Source organism: Heterodontus francisci, chromosome 11 (assembly GCF_036365525.1).
Source record: "Heterodontus francisci isolate sHetFra1 chromosome 11, sHetFra1.hap1, whole genome shotgun sequence".
Lineage (NCBI taxonomy): Eukaryota > Metazoa > Chordata > Chondrichthyes > Heterodontiformes > Heterodontidae > Heterodontus > Heterodontus francisci.
In genome coordinates this window covers 95,576,534-95,596,889 of record NC_090381.1, presented here as the reverse complement: position 1 = coordinate 95,596,889, position 20,356 = coordinate 95,576,534, and the positions used below count along the sequence as shown (strand labels likewise).

At 46.8% G+C, this 20,356-nt stretch overlaps 1 protein-coding gene across 1 annotated transcript in view; it reads left to right on the top strand.

Annotated features, from left to right (window-relative positions):
• Positions 1-20,356, top strand: part of xrn1 (5'-3' exoribonuclease 1) — a 139,927-nt gene that overhangs the window by 44,590 nt on the left and 74,981 nt on the right. The window contains 5 exon segments of the mRNA XM_068042580.1: positions 3,332-3,451; positions 9,841-10,010; positions 10,144-10,264; positions 15,884-15,976; positions 16,435-16,538. Of these exon segments, the coding sequence (XP_067898681.1) occupies positions 3,332-3,451; positions 9,841-10,010; positions 10,144-10,264; positions 15,884-15,976; positions 16,435-16,538 (608 nt within the window).

Below are 20,356 nucleotides of genomic sequence, written 5' to 3'. Positions count from 1 at the left end.
CCCTCTGACCCCTCGCCCCCTCTGACCCCTCGCCCCCACTGACCCCTCGCCCCCACTGACCCCTCGCCCCCACTGACCCCTCGCCCCCTCTGACCCCTCGCCCCCTCTGACCCCTCGCCCCCTCTGACCCCTCGCCCCCTCTGACCCCTCGCCCCCTCTGACCCCTCGCCCCCTCTGACCCCTCGCCCCCTCTGACCCCTCGCCCCCTCTGACCCCTCGCCCCCTCTGACCCCTCGCCCCCTCTGACCCCTCGCCCCCTCTGACCCCTCGCCCCCTCTGACCCCTCGCCCCCTCTGACCCCTCGCCCCCTCTGACCCCTCGCCCCCTCTGACCCCTCGCCCCCTCTGACCCCTCGCCCCCTCTGACCCCTCGCCCCCTCTGACCCCTCGCCCCCTCTGACCCCTCGCCCCCTCTGACCCCTCGCCCCCTCTGACCCCTCGCCCCCTCTGACCCCTCGCCCCCTCTGACCCCTCGCCCCCTCTGACCCCTCGCCCCCTCTGACCCCTCGCCCCCTCTGACCCCTCGCCCCCTCTGACCCCTCGCCCCCTCTGACCCCTCGCCCCCTCTGACCCCTCGCCCCCTCTGACCCCTCGCCCCCTCTGACCCCTCGCCCCCTCTGACCCCTCGCCCCCTCTGACCCCTCGCCCCCTCTGACCCCTCGCCCCCTCTGACCCCTCGCCCCCTCTGACCCCTCGCCCCCTCTGACCCCTCGCCCCCTCTGACCCCTCGCCCCCTCTGACCCCTCGCCCCCTCTGACCCCTCGCCCCCTCTGACCCCTCGCCCCCTCTGACCCCTCGCCCCCTCTGACCCCTCGCCCCCTCTGACCCCTCGCCCCCTCTGACCCCTCGCCCCCTCTGACCCCTCGCCCCCTCTGACCCCTCGCCCCCTCTGACCCCTCGCCCCCTCTGACCCCTCGCCCCCTCTGACCCCTCGCCCCCTCTGACCCCTCGCCCCCTCTGACCCCTCGCCCCCTCTGACCCCTCGCCCCCTCTGACCCCTCGCCCCCTCTGACCCCTCGCCCCCTCTGACCCCTCGCCCCCTCTGACCCCTCGCCCCCTCTGACCCCTCGCCCCCTCTGACCCCTCGCCCCCTCTGACCCCTCGCCCCCTCTGACCCCTCGCCCCCTCTGACCCCTCGCCCCCTCTGACCCCTCGCCCCCTCTGACCCCTCGCCCCCTCTGACCCCTCGCCCCCTCTGACCCCTCGCCCCCTCTGACCCCTCGCCCCCTCTGACCCCTCGCCCCCTCTGACCCCTCGCCCCCTCTGACCCCTCGCCCCCTCTGACCCCTCGCCCCCTCTGACCCCTCGCCCCCTCTGACCCCTCGCCCCCTCTGACCCCTCGCCCCCTCTGACCCCTCGCCCCCTCTGACCCCTCGCCCCCTCTGACCCCTCGCCCCCTCTGACCCCTCGCCCCCTCTGACCCCTCGCCCCCTCTGACCCCTCGCCCCCTCTGACCCCTCTGACCCTCTGACCCCTCTGCCCCCTCTGCCCCCTCTGCCCCCTCTGCCCCCTCTGACCCCTCTGACCCCTCTGCCCCCTCTGCCCCCTCTGCACCCTCTGACCCCTCTGACCCCTCGCCCCCTCTGACCCCTCGCCCCCTCTGACCCCTCGCCCCCTCTGACCCCTCGCCCCCTCTGACCCCTCGCCCCCTCTGACCCCTCGCCCCCTCTGACCCCTCGCCCCCTCTGACCCCTCGCCCCCTCTGACCCCTCGCCCCCTCTGACCCCTCGCCCCCTCTGACCCCTCGCCCCCTCTGACCCCTCGCCCCCTCTGACCCCTCGCCCCCTCTGACCCCTCGCCCCCTCTGACCCCTCGCCCCCTCTGACCCCTCGCCCCCTCTGACCCCTCGCCCCCTCTGACCCCTCGCCCCCTCTGACCCCTCGCCCCCTCTGACCCCTCGCCCCCTCTGACCCCTCTGACCCCTCTGACCCCTCTGACCCCTCGCCCCCTCTGACCCCTCGCCCCCTCTGACCCCTCGCCCCCTCTGACCCCTCGCCCCCTCTGACCCCTCGCCCCCTCTGACCCCTCGCCCCCTCTGACCCCTCGCCCCCTCTGACCCCTCGCCCCCTCTGACCCCTCGCCCCCTCTGACCCCTCGCCCCCTCTGACCCCTCGCCCCCTCTGACCCCTCGCCCCCTCTGACCCCTCTGATGCCTCTGATGCCTCTGACCCCTCTGGCCCCCTCTGGCCCCCTCTGGCCCCCTCTGGCCCCCTCTCGCCCCCTCTAGCCCCCTCTCGCCCCCTCGCCCCCTCTCGCCCCTCTAGCCCCCTCTCGCCCCTCTAGCCCCTCTCTCTTTCTCTCCTCCCTCTCTCCTCCCCTCTCTCCTCCCCCTCTCTCCTCCCCCTCTCTCCTCCCCCTCTCTCCTCCCCCTCTCTCCTCCCCCTCTCTCCTCCCCCTCTCTCCTCCCCCTCTCTCCTCCCCCTCTCTCCTCCCCCTCTCTCCTCCCTCTCTCTCCTCTCTCTCTCTCTCCTCCCTCTCTCTCTCTCCTCCCTCTCTCTCCTCCCTCTCTCTCTCTCCTCCCCCTCTCTCTCTCTCCTCCCTCTCTCCTCCCTCTCTCTCCTCCCTCTCTCTCTCTCTCCTCCCTCTCTCTCTCTCTCCTCCCTCTCTCTCTCTCTCCTCCCTCTCTCTCTCTCTCCTCCCTCTCTCTCTCTCTCCTCCCTCTCTCTCTCTCTCCTCCCTCTCTCTCTCTCTCCTCCCTCTCTCTCTCTCTCCTCCCTCTCTCTCTCTCTCCTCCCTCTCTCTCTCTCTCCTCCCTCTCTCTCTCTCTCCTCCCTCTCTCTCTCTCTCCTCCCTCTCTCTCTCTCTCCTCCCTCTCTCTCTCTCTCCTCCCTCTCTCTCTCTCTCCTCCCTCTCTCTCTCTCTCCTCCCTCTCTCTCTCTCTCCTCCCTCTCTCTCTCTCTCCTCCCTCTCTCTCTCTCTCCTCCCTCTCTCTCTCTCTCTCTCCTTGATGCACGTGCATCCTCTCGTTTTCTTTCTCTATCTCTCTCTTGCTCTACTCCCCATCTCTTCTCTCGCTCATCCTCTTTTTACCCTGCCTTTCTTGCTCGTTGACTCTGTTCCTCAGCTCCCACTCTTTTCCCACACTCTTGCCCTCCTCTCTCTCGCCCTGGTCCCCTTGCCCCTCTCGCTGCCCTCTCTGTGATGCATTCTAGCTGTTACATAATTAGACATGCGTGAAAGCTCACCAGCCTGGCTTCTTGCCGGGGATTACAATAAAAAGAATTTGTGTCTCAGCAGGATAGATGGAAAAAACTATATAATAGTAGAGACTACATCTTTCATTATGTTTGAGAAATATGATATAGCTATGTAATTTTTATTTTTATATTCAGTTCTTAATGACTGATGAAGAATCTCCAATCATAGAGTACTATCCTCCAGATTTCAAAACTGACCTTAATGGCAAGCAGCAAGAGTGGGAAGCTGTTGTTCTGATTCCATTTATTAATGAGGTGAATACTTTGAATATTACCATGTTTTTCCAAAGTTTTTGTAAAAGAGAACCAACTGTAATTTATGTTAATCCCGAAATATGACATTTGTAACTGTCTTGCTTTTGGTTTGAATATATTGAAGGATTTCTTTTTGTTGCTCTTGACCAACCTGTAAAACAGTGCTTTACATGCTCAAAGTTTGTTTCAATATGTACTTGTATCCAACTTTTTTTTTTGTAGCAGTGTTTCGGGGTGGGGAGAGAAATCTATAAATCTTCCATGATGCTTATTCATCGATGGTCATGGGTAGACTGTGGGGAACTTAAACAACTTGCATTTATATAGTGTCTTTCAAGTGGAGTGATGAGCTACTTTTAATGAGGAAGAAATTTGTTTAAATGGATAAAGAAACATGCTTAAACATGATGAGACATGATCAAAAGCTTGGTCAAAAAGATCAGTTTTATTAAAGTTTTTAAAGCTGAAGAAAAGTGAGAGAGGGAGAACGATTGCAGAGGGAAAGCCAGACAGAGGCACCTAAGGTCCTAACATCTATGGTGAGGCAAAAGGAGGAGCAAATACCCAAAAGTCACATCTGCGATCTGAAGGGTGGAGGAGATACAAGGTCGGAGAGAAAGCTAGAGGAATTTGTGTGGGGTGAAACCTCCAAAGATGCAGAGTCGCTAAAGAAGGAGAGCTTGGTTAGGATGTTGGTGTGGGGTGGATTGGCATATATGACTATTTTAAGTGAGAGGTGGGAGAGATAGAAGATGAATAGGTGTTTGAAGAAGTAGTGAATGGAATGGCCAAGGTGGCACTTGGTCATAAAAACTATGCCACCAACACAGCTGTTTTGATGAATGAAGCACTGGAGTGCTGACTTGGGTTGCATTAGAGTGCTAAAGTGGGAGTTTTGTGACTGAGGGAGTTTGGTGAGGAGGGAGCAAGGAGCTCCTTTCATTTCCTACCTGTCCTCAAAGAGCGTGAGGGGAGCCGACAGTTTCCACAGAGCACAGCTGACTGGTGAGTAAGTCCTGGTGGGTATTTTTCAAGCTGGATTGAATTGTAAGTCATTGTTTTAGCAAGAATTAATTGATTTTTTAAAATTATAATAGTCTTCGAAAGTTTTAAATTTAAAGGGTTTAGTCATGGCAGGAGAGCTTAAAGCCGTGGTTTGCTCCTCTTGTTGCAAGTGGGAATCCGGGAACATTTCCAGTCCCCGGGACCAGCATGTGTGCAGGAGGTGTGTCCAGCTGCAGCTCCTGGAAGCTTGGGTTTCAGAGCTAGAACGGCAGCTGGAAACACTGGAGCATCCGCGAGTCTGAGAGCATCGTAGATAGCACGTATCGAGAGGTGGTCACACCGCAGCTGAAGGGACTTGAGGAAGGAAGGGAATGGGTGACCACCAGGCAGTCCAAGAGAATCAGGCAGGTAGTTCAGGAGTCCCCTGGGGTCCCGCTTGCAAATTGGTATTCCATTTTGGAGGCTGATGAGGCTGGTTCCTCCAGGGAGTGCGGACAGAGCCAAGCTTCTGGCACCACAAGCAGCCTGTCTGCACAGGAAGGGGGAAAGAGAGGAAGAGCAATAGTAACAAGGAATTCTATAGTCAGGGGAACAGATAGGCGCGACTGTGGCCGTCAACGTGACTCCAGGATGGTGCGTTGCCTCCCTGGTGCCAGGGTCCGGGATGTCACTGAACAGCTGCAGGGCATCCTGAAGGGGGAGGGTGATAGGCAGAGGTCATGGTACATGTTGGTACCAATAACATAGGTAGAAAGAGGGATGAGGTCTTGCATCAAGAATTCAGGGAGTTAGGCAGCAGACTAAAAAGCAGGACCTCTCTGGTTGTAATCTCTGGATTACTCTTGCTAGTGATGAGAGAAATAGGAGAATAGCACAGATGAATGCGTGGCTTAAGAGTTGGTGCAGGAGGGAGGGTTTTAGATTCCTGGACCACTGGGACCGTTTCTGGGGAAGGTGGGACCTGTATAAGAGGGATGGTCTGCATCTGAACCAGAGGGGGACTAATATCCTTGCTGGCGGGTTTGCTAGTGCTGTTGGGAGGAGTTTAAACTAATTTGGCAGGGGGAGGGGACGCAGACTCCTAGCAGAATAGGGACACAGTTAAACACAGGAAAGCAAACAAGTCAGAGGGAATACAACGGAAGTAAGTTTCAAGGGAGCAAGACCAGGATGGATAGCCTCTACTTTAATGCCAGGAGTATTACAGGTAAAACGGATGAGTTAAGAGCAAGGATTGACACGTGGAATTGTGATATAGTAGCCATCATGGAGACATGGTTGAGGGAAGGGCAGGATTGGCAACTCAGTATCCCGGGATATAGAATCTTCAGGTGACACAGAGGAGGGGTTAAAAGAGGAGGGGGCAGGCATTGCAATTTTAGTTAAGGAGTCAGTTGCTGCAGTAAGGAGAGATGATATCTTGGACGGGGCATCAAATGAAGCTTTATGGGTAGAGTTTAGGAATAAAAAAGGGACAGCCACATTGCTAGGTGTTTATTATAGACCCCCAGATAGTCAGCTGGAAATTGAGGAGAAAATATGTGCACAATTCGCAGAGGTGTGTAAAAATAATAGTAGGGTAATTATATTAGGTGATTTCAACTTTCCCAACATTAATTGGGATAGTCATCGTGTTAAGGGCTTAGATGGAGTGGAGTTCATAAAATGTATACAGGAGAACCTTTTCGCTCAGTATGTAGAGGATCCAACAAGGGAGGGTGCAGTGCTGGACCTAATTCTGGGGAATGAAGCCGGACCGGTGGTTGATGTGTTGGTGGAGGAGCATTTTGGTGATAGCGACCACAACATGGTACAATTTAAGCTTGTTATGGAGAAAGAAATAGACAAGTTGCAAAAAAAGGTTTTGGATTGGGGGAGAGCGACTTTTAGTAAAATTAGGCAGGATCTGGCCAAGGTAGACTGGAAAGAGTTACTTGTCAGGAAATCTACAGAAGAGCAGTGGGGGGCATTCAAAAAGGAAATGGGGAGGGTACAGGCCCAACATGTTCCCTCCAGGGTAACAGGTAGGAGCAACAAGCCCAGAGAACCATGGATGACCTGAAACATTCTGGGTACGATGAGAAGGAAAAGAGAGGCTTTTAGCAAATACAAGGAGAGCAAATCAACGGAAGCATTAGTGGAGTACAGAATGTGTAGGATGGAGCTTAAGAAAGCAATTAGGAGAGCAAAGAGTGGATATGAGAAAGCTCTGGCTGGTAAAAGTAGGGAAAATCCCAAGATATTCTATAAGTATACCAATGGGAAGAGGATAACCAGGGAAAGAATAGGACCCATTAGGGACCAAGGGGGAAATCTGTGGGTGGAGCCATAGGATATTGGTAGGGTGTTGAATGAATACTTCACATCTGTCTTCACCCAAGAAAATGAGGATGTAGATATGGAACTCAGAGAGAGAGACTGTGAGGTTCTTGAGCAAATTGTCATAGGGAGTGACAAGGTATTGGAGGTTTTGGCAGGCTTAAAAGTGAACAAATCTCCAGGTCCGGCCGATTTGTGTCCCAGGATGCTGTGGGAGGCGAGGGTGGAGATTGCAGGGGCTCTGACCCTAATTTTTAATTCCTCTCTGGCCACGGGGGAGATGCCAGAGGACTGGAGAATAGCTAATGTGGTCCCACTATTTAAGAAAGGTTGTAGAGATAAACCAGGGAACTAAAGACCAGTGAGTCTCACGTCAGTGGTAGGGAAATTATTGGAGAAAATTCTGAAGGAGAGAATCTATCTCCACTTGGAGAGGCAAAATTTGATTAGGAATAGTCAGCATGGCTTTGTCAGAGGGAGGTCATGCCTAACAAATTTGATTGAAGTTTTTCAGCGTGTGACCAGGTGTGTAGATGAGGGTATTGCAATTGATGTAGTTTACATGGATTTCACCAAACCCTTTGGCAAGGTCCGACGTGGGAGACTTATCAAGAAAGGAAATGCACATGGGATACATGGTAACTTGATCAGGTGGATTCAAAATTGGCTTAGCTGTAGGAGACAGATAGTGATGACAGACGGCTGTTTTAGTGACTGGAAGCCAGTGTCCAGTGGCGTACCACAGGGATCTGTGCTGGGTCCTCTATTGTTTGTCATTTATATAAACGATATAGATGACTATGTGGGGGGTAGTGAGGCGGGGGTGGGGCAAGAGATAACAAAGGAGAAGGTGTAGATTGGACAAGGCCACATAGCTGACCAAAAGGTCATGGAGCAAAGGCAAACAGTATGTTAATGGTGTATTGAAAGACAAAGCATCAGTCCAGATAGGGTGTTAACAGACTGAATATTGAACAGCAGCAAGTACAAACATGAAAAAAACAGTGGGTAAGCAAACTAAACAAACTAAGATGAAATGAAATAAACACAAAAAAAAAAAGATTGTAAAAAAGAAAGAAAAAAAAAAGAGAGAACAAATAAGTAAAAGTAAAATGGGGGGCCTGTCATGCTGTGAAATGATTGAACTCAATGTTCAGTCCAGCAGGCTGTAGTGTGCCTAATCGGTAAATGAGATGCTGTTCCTCGAGCTTGCGTTGATGTTCACTGGAACACTGCAGCAATCCCAGGACAGAGATGTGAGCATGAGAGCAGGGGGCGGGGGTGTTGAAATGGCAAGCAACCGGAAGCTCAGGGTCCTGCTTGCGGACTGAGCGGAGGTGTTCCGCAAAGCAATCACTCAGTCTGCGTTTGGTCTCCCCAATGTAGAGGAGACCACATTGTGAGCAGCGAATACAGTATACTACATTGAAAGAAGTACGTAAATCGCTGCTTCACCTGAAAGGAGTGTTTGGGGCCTGGGATAGTGAGGAGAGAGGTCATGTTGGAGTTGTATAGAACTTTGGTAAGGCCACAGCTGGAGTACTGTGTGCAATTCTGGTCGCCACATTATCGGAAGGATGTGATTGCACTGGAGGGGGCGCAGAGGCGATTCACCAGGATGGTGCCTGGGATGGAACATTTAAGCTATGAAGAGAGGTTGGATAGGCTTGGGTTGTTTTCGCTGGAGCAGAGAAGACTGAGGGTGACCTGATCGAGGTGTACAAGATTATGAGGGGCATGGACAGGGTGGATAGGGAGCAGCTGTTCCCCTTAGTTGAAGGGTCAGTTACGAGGGGACACAAGTTTAAGGTGAGGGGCAGGAGGTTTAAGGGGGATTTGAGGAAGAACTTTTTTACCCAGAGGGGGTGACTGTCTCAAATGCACTGCCTGGGAGGCTGGTAGAGGGGGGGTTCCCTCACATCCTTTAAAAAGTACCTGGATGAGCACTTGGCACGTCATAACATTCAAGGCTATGGGCCAAGTGCTGGCAAATGGGATTAGGTAGTCAGGTCAGGTGTCTTTAATGCATCGGTGCAGACTCGATGAGCCGAAGGGCCTCTTCTGCACTATTATTCTGTGATTCTGAGTGTGTAGCCAGGTTTCTGTCTGTGCCAGGATATTGATAGATTAATTAAAGTTTCATAATGCAGTAGTAGCAGTATACCTCTAGAATCCAATCACTAATTGGACCTAGAACACAATTTGAGTAGGAGATAATAGATCTGAGGATGCTTACAACTCTGGATCCATGGAGGTTATTTGCATGGAGGGACGTGTGTTGAACCATGTTCGGGTTACTCGAAGCACGACAGAGCAAGGTACATTGGTTGTTTCCCCTTACCTCCAATATATGCACACATTCCAGAGGGAAGTACTGACCTCAGAATCTCAAAAACAAATCTCAAGACAGCAGACTTATTGCTGTACATTCAAAGATGATCTGCTCTCACATCACTATGTGCAGTATAACTGCACCCATGAATGTCCAACCATAGTGAATGCAGACTAATGTAAGTGTATTTGAAACAATTTTGAAGCTGACGTCACTACAGTGTTTAAGGAGGAAGCTCATCTTCTATTAAGAGCACGTGTAGGTAATCACCCCCTCCCTTTGGAGTTTGTAATGGACATTTCATCTGGGGTATGACAGCATAGTGGTTATACTACAGGTCTGGTAATCCAGAGGCCTAGATTAATGATTCAGAGACATGAGAAACTACTGGATTGTCGTAAAAACTCATCTGGTTCCGTAATGTCCTTTAGGGAAGGAAATTTGCTCCTTATCCAGTCCAGGTGTATATGTGACTCCACACCCACAACAATGTGGTTGACTTAACTTTCCTCTGAAATGGCCTAGCAAACCATTCAGTTGCATTCAAATAGCCGGCGCAACACCGCCTTCTCTAGGGCAATTAGGAATGGGCAATAAATGCTGGCCTTGCCAACTCTGCCCACATCCCATGAATACAAAAAACTCTGTACTTCTGTCCAGTATTATCATTTTACATATTCATCCAGTTGTAAATGTGGATATATTGTGTGTAAATATTTTCTAACCTTTTCAGAAACTATTACTGGCAGCTATGGAACCATGTAATAAGTGTCTTTCAGAGGAGGAGGGACAGCGCAATAGACATAGTGGGTGTGTCAAGTTTTGGTGGGATAAAGACATTGAATTTAAATATCCATCACTGTGGCCAGAAAAATTTCGAGATGTGGAGCAATGTCATGCGAGGTAATGAGTCTTTGCACAGTATCAAGTTTTAAATTATTCCCTAAAGGATTGTTCTGTAGATTAAACAACTGCTATTTTACAACATTAGCAAATACCACATTTTAATTTGCTATGTTTGGTATTTTTCTTTCAGACACGAAGAGATACCCATGGACGCATGGAGAGTAGATCTCAGTTGCACAATAAAACATGTCACTGATAAGGGTTCTTTGTACTTCTGTGGGTTTCCAACTCTGAAGCATATTAAACATAAGGTAAGCTTTCCCCTGTGATTTGTTCCCCAGACTTATTCCTGGGATGGTGGGAATGTCCTATGAAGAGAGATTGGGGAAACTGGGCCTGTTTTCTCTAGAGTTTCAAAGAATGAGAGGTGATTTCATTGAAACCTACAAAATACTTAATGGGATAGACAGGATAGATGCAGCTACGATATTTCCCCTGGTTGGGGAGTCTACAACCAGGGGACACAATTTCAAAATAAGGGGGAAGCCACTTGGGACAGAGATGAGGAAAAATTTCTTTACAAAGAGGGTTGTGAATCTTTGGAATTCTCTACCCCGGAGGGCTGTGAAAGCTCAATCATTGAGTATGTTTAAAGTAGAGATTGACAGATTTCTAAGTACCAGTGACATAAAGGGATATGGGGATAGTGTGGGAAAAAGACATTGAAGTGGATGATCAACCATGATCGTATTGAATGGTGGAGTAGATTCGATGTGCTGATTGGCCTACTCCTGCTGCTATGTTCCTATGTGATGGTAAATTTCTGTTATTTGTACAACGTGCTTGCTGCAATTGTATTTGTGAATTACGAGCAGGAGTTGACTAATCAGCATGGTTGTGCACATGAAACAGATTAAATAGACCTGGAAAGAATGCAACAGAAAATCATTATTTCAAAGAGAAGTTATTGGGTCACCACCTTGTGGATGATTGGTTGTTCCCTTGGCCTTTTGCTTAATCTACATGTAGCCACTATGCTTTGAGACTGAGTGGACTGATGGAAAGTCAAGGAGAAAGACTTGAACGTATATGTAACTTTATTTTCTCCTGAACAGTTTGGCTACTTTTGGCAGAACATGTTCCACGCCCACCCTAAATAATACATGTGTATCTATACAACTGGGTTCTTTTTCCATGGCTGTGTGAGGGTTACTGCTTTGTGTAGTTACTGGTTTATGCAGTGTCAGTTAAAATCAGTCACTGGTCTGATCTGGACTGCAGTAAAGTTTGAGTGCGTTATCGAGGGTAACAAGATGGCCACATAGTTTGTTGGGGGTGTGAGGGTGAACTTGACTGACATCGATGGAAATCCAACACTATAGTTATGAGTCTTCAAACCAAACTATTAAGGAATCTACAAAAGTAGATTTTCTGTTTGTTTGATATGGGGTGTATCTCACTCCACTTGCCCTGTCCAGTGAGCGTAGATGCCCCAACTATGTACCAGAGTACTGATGAATTTTAACTAGGTAAGGTTGTTGATTAATTTTAACTAGCTAAGGCTGCACCACTTGAACAGAATATTGATATCTTTCTGCTTGTCAAGCAAGACCCATCATATTCATTATACATTGACCTAGAGGATTAAATGGAGCTGAATGAATGTGCTCTAGGTTCCATTGGTGTAATAGGGAGGCTAGGCACTCAAACAACCCCACTTACCCCTTGGCAGGATGGTCACTAGTTAATCAAAAGTGTAATGTTATAGTACATAGATACAGACAGTAGTAGTGTGGAGGATGAGTTCATGGACTGCATTCAAAGTAGTTTTCTAGATCAGTATGTCAAGGAACCAGGTTGGGGACAGGCTATTTTATCTCTAGTATTGTGCAATGAAACAGTGTTAATTAATCACCTTGTAGTAAAGGATCTTTTGGGGAAGAGTGTTCATCATATAATAGAATTTTATATTGAGTTTGAGAGTGATTTAGTTAAGTCCGAAACTACAATCTTAAATCAAACAAAGCAAACTACGTAGGTATGAGGGGCGAATTGGCTGAGGTAGATTGGGAAATTAGATTTAAAGATATGATGGTCAGTAAGCAATGGCAGACATTGAAAGAAATAATGCATAATTCTCAAGGAATATACATTCCTTAAGGAATAAAAAAAAAACCTTTGGAAACCTTGGTTAATGAGAAGTTAGCGATAGAATTAAATTAAAGGAAAAGGCTTATAATGTAGCCAATAACAGTAATAATCCTGAGGATTGGGAGGATTTTAGAATTCAGCAAAGGCTAACCAAGAAATTGATAGAGAAAATAGAATGGGAAATAGCGCAAGATATAAAAATAGATTGTTAAAGCTTTTATAGACATGTAAAAAGGAGATTAGCAAAATTAAATGTGGGTCCCTATTACGACCAGGTGAGAAAGGTGTCTCAGCCTTCACCTGGTCTTACCTAACCGGGTTTAATTTTTTACACACCATGTATTTAGCTGCCCCTTGTTGAATCCTTGTTCACCGCTTTCCAATTATAAGGCAAAGAAACCAGCACAAACAGATTTTCTTAGGTTTAAAGAAGAAAGATTGAAATTTATTAAACTTAAACTCTAATTCGGTTGATGCCTACAGATACACGACGTGCCCACGCTAGCATGCATATGCGATACATGTGCAAAATATAGACAGAAAAGAGCAGAAGAAAAAATAAAGTGAAAAGTTTGAGGCAATATCTGAAGAGTTTTTGTTACAGTTCTTTGATCTCAATGTAGAGTCCTTCATTGTAGGTAAATCTTGCTTTTCGTTGTGGCCCAGTATTCTTCGTAAGCCTTGTTCACTGTAGGAGACTTTTCTTTCTTGGGGTGCATGTGTCTTCAGTGGATTCTGAGGCTTGTGAGAAAGAGATGGGAGCAGACGGGAGAGATCTCAATCCAGGAGCAAACAGACACTCTCAGTTCAAACTGTTTGTACAATTCAGAAAACCCCAGGTTGCTAAGCAGGTTAGCCATGTGACTAACTGGTCTGACCATGTCTTGGATTGTATCACCTTAGCAGTCTCTAGAATGCTCCTCTTACACACAGTACCTGGTGATCAAGGACCATTGTGGGTTGAATGTGTCAGGGAATGGTCCTTTGTCCTTCTAATCACTGTCTGTTAATCGGCAAATGTATTTTCCAGCCACAGCTGATCTGTTTAACAAGTCCTTTCTTCACTCCAGTAACAGTTTAAAATCAATGTTCATGACAAAATTAATCTGCCTCATTCTTGGCAGGTGGGGGCCTAGCATGACAGTCCCTTAGCAGCCAAGACAGGAGAAATTACAATGGAAAAATAGCAGAGACACTAAAGTAATACTTTGCATCTGAGTTCACAGTAGAAGACACAAAAGCATTCTGGAAATAGTGGGAAACCAAGGTTCTAGGGAGAATGAAGAATTTAAAGAAATAGTACTAGAGGAATTAATTGACCTAAAATCCCATGGACTTGATGGCCTATAGCCTGGGATTTTAAAAGCGGTGGCTGCAGATATAGTGCTGCATTGGTTTTGACCTTGCAGAATTCCCTAGATTCTAGAATGGACCCCATAGTTTGGAAGGTAGCAATCAAAGCCCTGCTATTCAAGAAAGGGAGAGAAAAAACAGAACTGTAGACCAGTTAGCCTGCCATCGATAGTAGGGAAAATCCTCGAATCTATTTTTTGGACATGATAACAGGGTACTTAAAAAATCATAATATGATTGGGCAGAGTCAACATAAAATTGATGAAAGAGAACTCATGTTTGACAAATCTAGTTGGGTTTTTTGAGGATGTAACTAGCAGGCTAGATAAGGGGGAATTAATAGATGTAGTGTATTTAGATTTTCAAAAAGCACTCGATAAGGTGTCCACACAAGAGGTTATTACAAAATATTAGAGCTCATGGGATAGGGGGTAATATATTATTAGCATTGATGTGAGAATTAATTAACAAACGGGAAACAGATTAGGAACAAACTGGTCATTTTCGGGATGGCAGGGTGTAACTAGTGGAGCGTTGCAAGGATCGGAGCTTGGGCCTCAGTTATTTAGAATTTATGTATATGACTTACTTATGGGCGACACAGTGGCTCAGTGGTTAGCACCGCAGCCTCACAGCTCCAGCGACCCAGGTTCGGTTCTGGGTACTGCCTGTGCAGAGTTTGCAAGTTCTTCCTGTGACCGCGTGGGTTTCCGCCGGGTGCTCCGGTTTCCTCCCACAGCCAAAGACTTGCAGGTTGATAGATAAATTGGCCATTGTAAATTGCCCCTAGTGTAGGTAGGTGGTTGGAGAATTGAGGGAAGGTGGGGATGTGGTAGGGGACATTGGATTAATGTAGGATTAGTATAAATGGGTGGTTGATGATCGGCACAGACTCGGTGGGCCGAAGGGCCTGTTTCAGTGCTGTATCTCTCTATGACTCTATGAGGGGACTGAGTGTAATGTATTCAAATTTGCTGATGATACAAAGTTAGGTGGGAAAGTAAGCTGTGAGGAGGACGTAAAGAGGCTGCAAAGGGACGTAGACAGGTTAATTGAGTGAGAAGGAATGTGGCAGATGAAATATAATGTGGAGAAGTGTGAAATTATCCACTTAGGTAAAGTAGAAAAGCAGAATATGTTTTAAATGGTGAAGGACTGGGAAATGTTGGTGTTCAGAGGGACCTGTGTATCCTTGTACATAAATGACAGAAAGTTAGCTTGCAGATACAGTAAACAATTGGGAAGGCAAAAGGTATGTTCGCCTTTATTACAAAGGGGTTGAAGTACAAGTGTAAAGAAGTCTTATTGCAATTGTACAGGAAAATAAAAGCAAAATACTACAGATGCTGAAAATCGGAAATAAAAACAATAAATGCTGGAAATACTCAGCAGGTCTGGCAGCATCTGTGGAGAGAGAAGCAGAGTCAACGCTTCCGGTCAGTGACCTTTCATCAGAACTGACCTGAAACGTTAACTCTGCTTCTCTCTCCACAGATGCTGCCAGACCTGCTGAGTATTTCCAGCATTTATTGTTTTTATTGCAATTGTGCAGGGCCTTGGTGAGCCACACCTGGAGTACTGTGTACAGTTTTAGTCTTGATATCTAAGGAAGGCTATACCTGTCCTTAAAGGGAGTGCAACAAAGATTCACTGGACTGATTCCTGGGATGAGGGGATTGTCGTGAGGAGAGATTGAGTAGATTTGGCCTGTATTTCCTACAGTTTAAAAGAATGAGAGGTGATCTCATTGTAGCATATAAGATTCGAAGAAGGTTTGACGGAGTAAATGCTGGAAGGATGTTTCCCATAGCTGGGGAGTCTAAAACTAAGGGTCACAGAGTCAGAATAAGGGCCTGGACATTTAGGACTGGGATGAGAAATGTCTTCATTCAAAGGGTTGTGAATCTTTGGAATTTATCTACCCCACAGAGCTGTGGATGTTCAGTCGTTCAGTATGTTCAAGACTGCGATCGATAGATTTTGGATACTAAGAGAATAGAAGGATATGGTGATCGGGTGGGAAAGTGGAGTTGAGGTCAAAGGTAGCCATGATCTTATTAAATGGTGAAGCAGACTCGAAGGGCTGAATGGCCTACTCTTATTTATTAGGTTCTTTTAAATGTACAGAGAATGGATGATTGCATTGGGGCCAGTCAAAAGTGTAGCTTTTTAAAAAATCTCTTTCCTGAACCTTGATTATTCTGTCCTAATTCCATACACTGCTGTCTGATTATGGTCTGCAGCTGGTGCTGGAGGTAGACAAAGCTGCAGTTACCTGATCAGTGAATACTGTGTGGTACCAAGTGCCACTTACATGAGGGAAAAGCCAGAGTAAATGGAAGCAAGCTTTTCTTTTGCACCTTTTATTTCCGTTAACTCAAACCTGTTCGAATGAAAATGCATGTTTTTAATTTTTATTCTTGCAGTTTTACTTGGGCAAGAGTGGAGTTCAAGTCTTTCAACAACCAAGCCGTGGAGAGAATATGCTTTTGGATCTGTTGCCCAAAGAAGAGCAGGAAGTACGTACTAGGTCATAGATAGTGTAGCAAAACTGGAATATAACATGAATTATGTGTAGTTTTACTTTTTAAAATCTGATCCAAAGAAACATTAAAACCGAAAACAACATTTTGTTTGTCTTGCAAACTGTTTGAATCAGATAATCAGAAAAATTGCTGTCACTTAAGAATATTGCCCATGATTAAAAACTAAATGCAAGTTCACTCACCTGCTTTACTCCAAAGCTAAATTTTGCAAGATTATATTTGATCTTTTTGAATTGAAAAGTGTGTGTATATGCATTTGTTATCAAATTTCAGGAATGTCTTTCAGAATTTTTGTACCGTGCTGGGAATAAGGTTTATTCTTCCTTTCCCGACTGAAATTTTGACTTGTGAAGTTATTGAAAGGAAGTAATCCAACATTTAAAAGCCATGTATTTCAGGCTAATTTATAAATGGCCTATTTCCCTTTTCAGAATGTGGATGATGTTGCAATTCAAGAGCTGGGAAGGCCTGTTTTTTTGAATTGGCCTTATCTTGAGGAAGCTCGAGTTGTTGCAGTGTCAGATCAAGAAATGAAGTAAGTATTGAATAAAATGATTTGAGCTGCAGTTTGCACAATAGCACAGGGTAGTGCATTTAATATTGTAGGTGGGCTTCAGTTTAGCGTTTGCAATTTTGAATCTTGCACCATAAAATCCCCCCACAAGCGTACTTTTTTTTTCCTCCGCCATCCAAAGGTTGTGGCACCCAGAACGGAACACAGTACTCAAGTTGAGGCCGAACCAATGTTCTATTCAAATTTTACATAACTTCCTTGCTTTTGTACTCTATGCCCGGGCGGCACAGTGGCGCAGTGGTTAGCACCGCAGCCTCACAGCGACCCGGGTTCAGTTCTGGGTACTGCCTGTGTGGAGTTTGCAAGTTCTCCCTGTGTCTGCGTGGGTTTCCTCCCACAAGCCAAAAGACTTGCAGGTTGATAGGTAAATTGGCCATTATAAATTGCCCCTAATATAGGTAGGTGGTAGGGAAATATAGGGACAGGTGGGGATGCGGTAGGAATATGGGATTAGTGTAGGATTAGTATAAATGGGTGGCTGATGGTCGGCACAGACTCGGTGGGCCGAAGGGCCTGTTTCAGTGCTGTATCTCTATAAACTAAACTAAACTAATGAAGCATAGGATACCATATGGTCTGTTAACCACTCTCTCAACCTGTCTTGCCACCTTCAATGATTTATCCACATATACATCCAGGTCCCTCTGCACCTGCACCCACTTTAGAATTGTACCCTTTATTTTATATTGTCTCTCTGCATTCTTCCTACCAAAATGAATCACTTCACACTTCACTGCATTAAGTTTCATCTGCCACTTGTCTGCCTATTCTGCCAACCTGCTATGTCCTTTTGAAGTTCTACACTATCCTCCCCACAGTTCACAATGTTTCCAAGTTACGTATCATCAGTAAGTTTTGAAATTGTGCCCTGTACACCAAGGCCTAGGTCATTAATATACATCAAGAACACTAATCTTTGGGGAACCTCACTTTATACCTTCCTCCAGTCCGAAAAACAACCGTTTTATCTCCTGTTACTCAACCAATTTCCTATCCACGTTGCTACTGTCACTTTTATTCCACGAGCTATAACTTCGCTCACAAGTCTGTTGTGTGGCACTTCATCAAATGCTTTTGGAAGTCCATGTACACTACATCAACAGCATTACCCCGATCAACCTTCTCTGTTACCTCATCAAAAATCTCCAGCAATTTAGTTAAACATGATTTTCCCTTCACAAATCCATGCTGGGTTTCCTTAATTAACCCACATTTGCCCAAGTGACTATTAATTTTGTCCCGAATTATCGTTTGTAGAAGCTTCCCCACCACCAAGGTTAAACTGACTGGCCTGTAGTTGCTGGGCTTATTCTTAAACCCTTTTTTGAACAAGGGTGTAACATTTGCAATTCTCCAGTCCTCTGGCACGACGCCCAAATCTCAAGGCAGTGATATTAGTGACGAGCAGATGCACAAGACTATGATAGATGACTGACTTTCCCAAGAAATATATATTCTTCTTGACTTTGGTGCCAAATGGCACGATGAAGAAATCATACAGAGAATCATGACCAAGAACTTGCCTATAATACTATTAACAGCACATAACCAACTCACTCAGCAAATAATATACTTTACGAAAGATGTGAAGGCATTGGAGAGTGTGCTTAAAAGATTCATGAGAATGATTCCAGGGATGAGGAACTTCAGTTATGTAGATAGATTGGCAAAGTTGGAACTGTTTTCCTTGGAGAAGAGAAGTTTAAGAGGAGATTTGATAGAGGTGTTCAGAGTCATTAAGGGTCTGAACAGAGTAGATAGGGAAAAAATGTTTCCGTTTCCTAAGGACACCGATTTTAAGGTAATTGGCAAAAGAAGTAATAGCAACATAGGAACAGGAGTAGGCCATTCAGTCCATTGAGACTGAGCTTCCACAGCCCTCTGGGGTAGAGAATTCCAAAGATTAACAACCCTCTGAGTAAAGAATTTTCTCCTTATCTCTGTTCTAAGTGACCTCCCCCTTATTTTTTTTTAGAGAGAGATACAGCACTGGAACAGGCCCTTCGGCCCACCGAGTCTGTGCCGACCATCAACCACCCATTTATACTAATCCTACACTAATTCCATATTCCTACCACATCCGCACCTGTCCCTATATTTCCCTACCACCTACCTATACTAGGGGCAATTTATAATGGCCAATTTACCTATCAACCTGCAAGTCTTTGGCATGTGGGAGGAAACCGGAGCACCCAGAGGAAACCCACGCAGACACAGGGAGAACTTGCAAACTCCACACAGGCAGTACCCAGAATTGAACCCGGGTCGCTGGAGCTGTGAGGCTGCGGTGCTAACCACTGCGCCACTGTGCCCTGGTGTACCCTGGTTCTAGACTCCCCAACCAGGGAAAATATCATAGCTGCATCTACCCTGACTATCACTTGGAGTATTTTGTAGGTTTCAATGAGATCACCTCTCATTCTTAGAAACTCTAGAGAATACAGGCCCAGTTTCCCCAATCTGTCTTCATAGGACAGTCCCGTCATCCTGGGAACAAGTCTGGTGAACCTTTATTGCACTCCCTCTATGTCAATAATATCCTCCCTAAGGTAAGGGGAGCAAAACTGTACACAGTACTTGAGGTGCAGTCTAACCAAGGTTCTATACGATTGAAGCAAGACTTCCCTACTCCTGTACTCAGATTCTCTTGTGATAAAGGCTAACATACCATTAGCCTCCTTAATTGCTTGCTGCACCTGCATGTTAGCTTTCAGTGACTTATTGACAAGGACACCCAGGTCCCTTTGTACATCTACACTTTCGAATTTCTTAACATTTGAGAAATACTCTGTACATCTGTTCCTCTACCAAAATGGATAACCTCACATTTTTCCACATTATATTCCATCTGCCACTTTCTTACCCACTCACTAAGTTAGTCCAAATCCCCTTGCAGCCACTTTGCATCTTCCTCACAACACACATTCCCACCTAGTTTGTGTCATTTGTGAATTTGGAAATATTACATTTGGTCCCCACATCCAAATCATTGATATATATTGTGAACAGCTGGGGCCTAAGTACTGATCCTTGCGGTACCCCACTAGTCACAGCCTCCCAATGCTAGGACGACCCGTTTATTCCTACTCTCTGTTTTCTGCCTGTTAACCTGAGGAAAACATTTTTTACGCAGCGAATGGTTAGGATCTGGAATGCACTGCCTGAGAGTGTGGTGGAGGCAGGTTCAATCGAGGCATTCAAGAGGGTATTGGATTGTTATCTGAAAAGGAAGAATGTGCAGGGCCACGGGGAGAAGGCAGGGGATTGGCACTAGGTAAATTGCTCTTTGAGAGCCAGTGCAGACATGGCTGGCCAAAAAGCCTCCTCTGTGCTGAAACGATTCTGTGAACTGTTGCCTCGGAGTAGAACATTTGACTATCTTGGGGAGCAGGCAAACAATTTCTCATTTTGTTAGTTTTGGTTCTGTCCTCTGAATTTTACTGCTCAGAAGCTGCTTTATAAGAGAGTAAAGTTAGCGCGTTGGTTCCCTCAATTGTATTTTGTTAAAACCAATTCCCTTATTTTGACAAAAGGTAGATCTACCTTTTTGTTACTTTATGATTCTGCTACAAGGGTAAGGGAGCCAGTTTGGATTCCACAGCGTTCCCAATACACCACCTAGGAATCTTCCTGGGAATTGCATTCTGTTGTCCCATCCATTTTTTTTTGACAGCCACAATTTAGTAGCTTTCATTATTAAGGCTGGGAATTTCCTGTCAACATGTAGCATAGTAATGGCGCACCGATGACATACGCCATTATTCTAGTTCAGTGTTTCA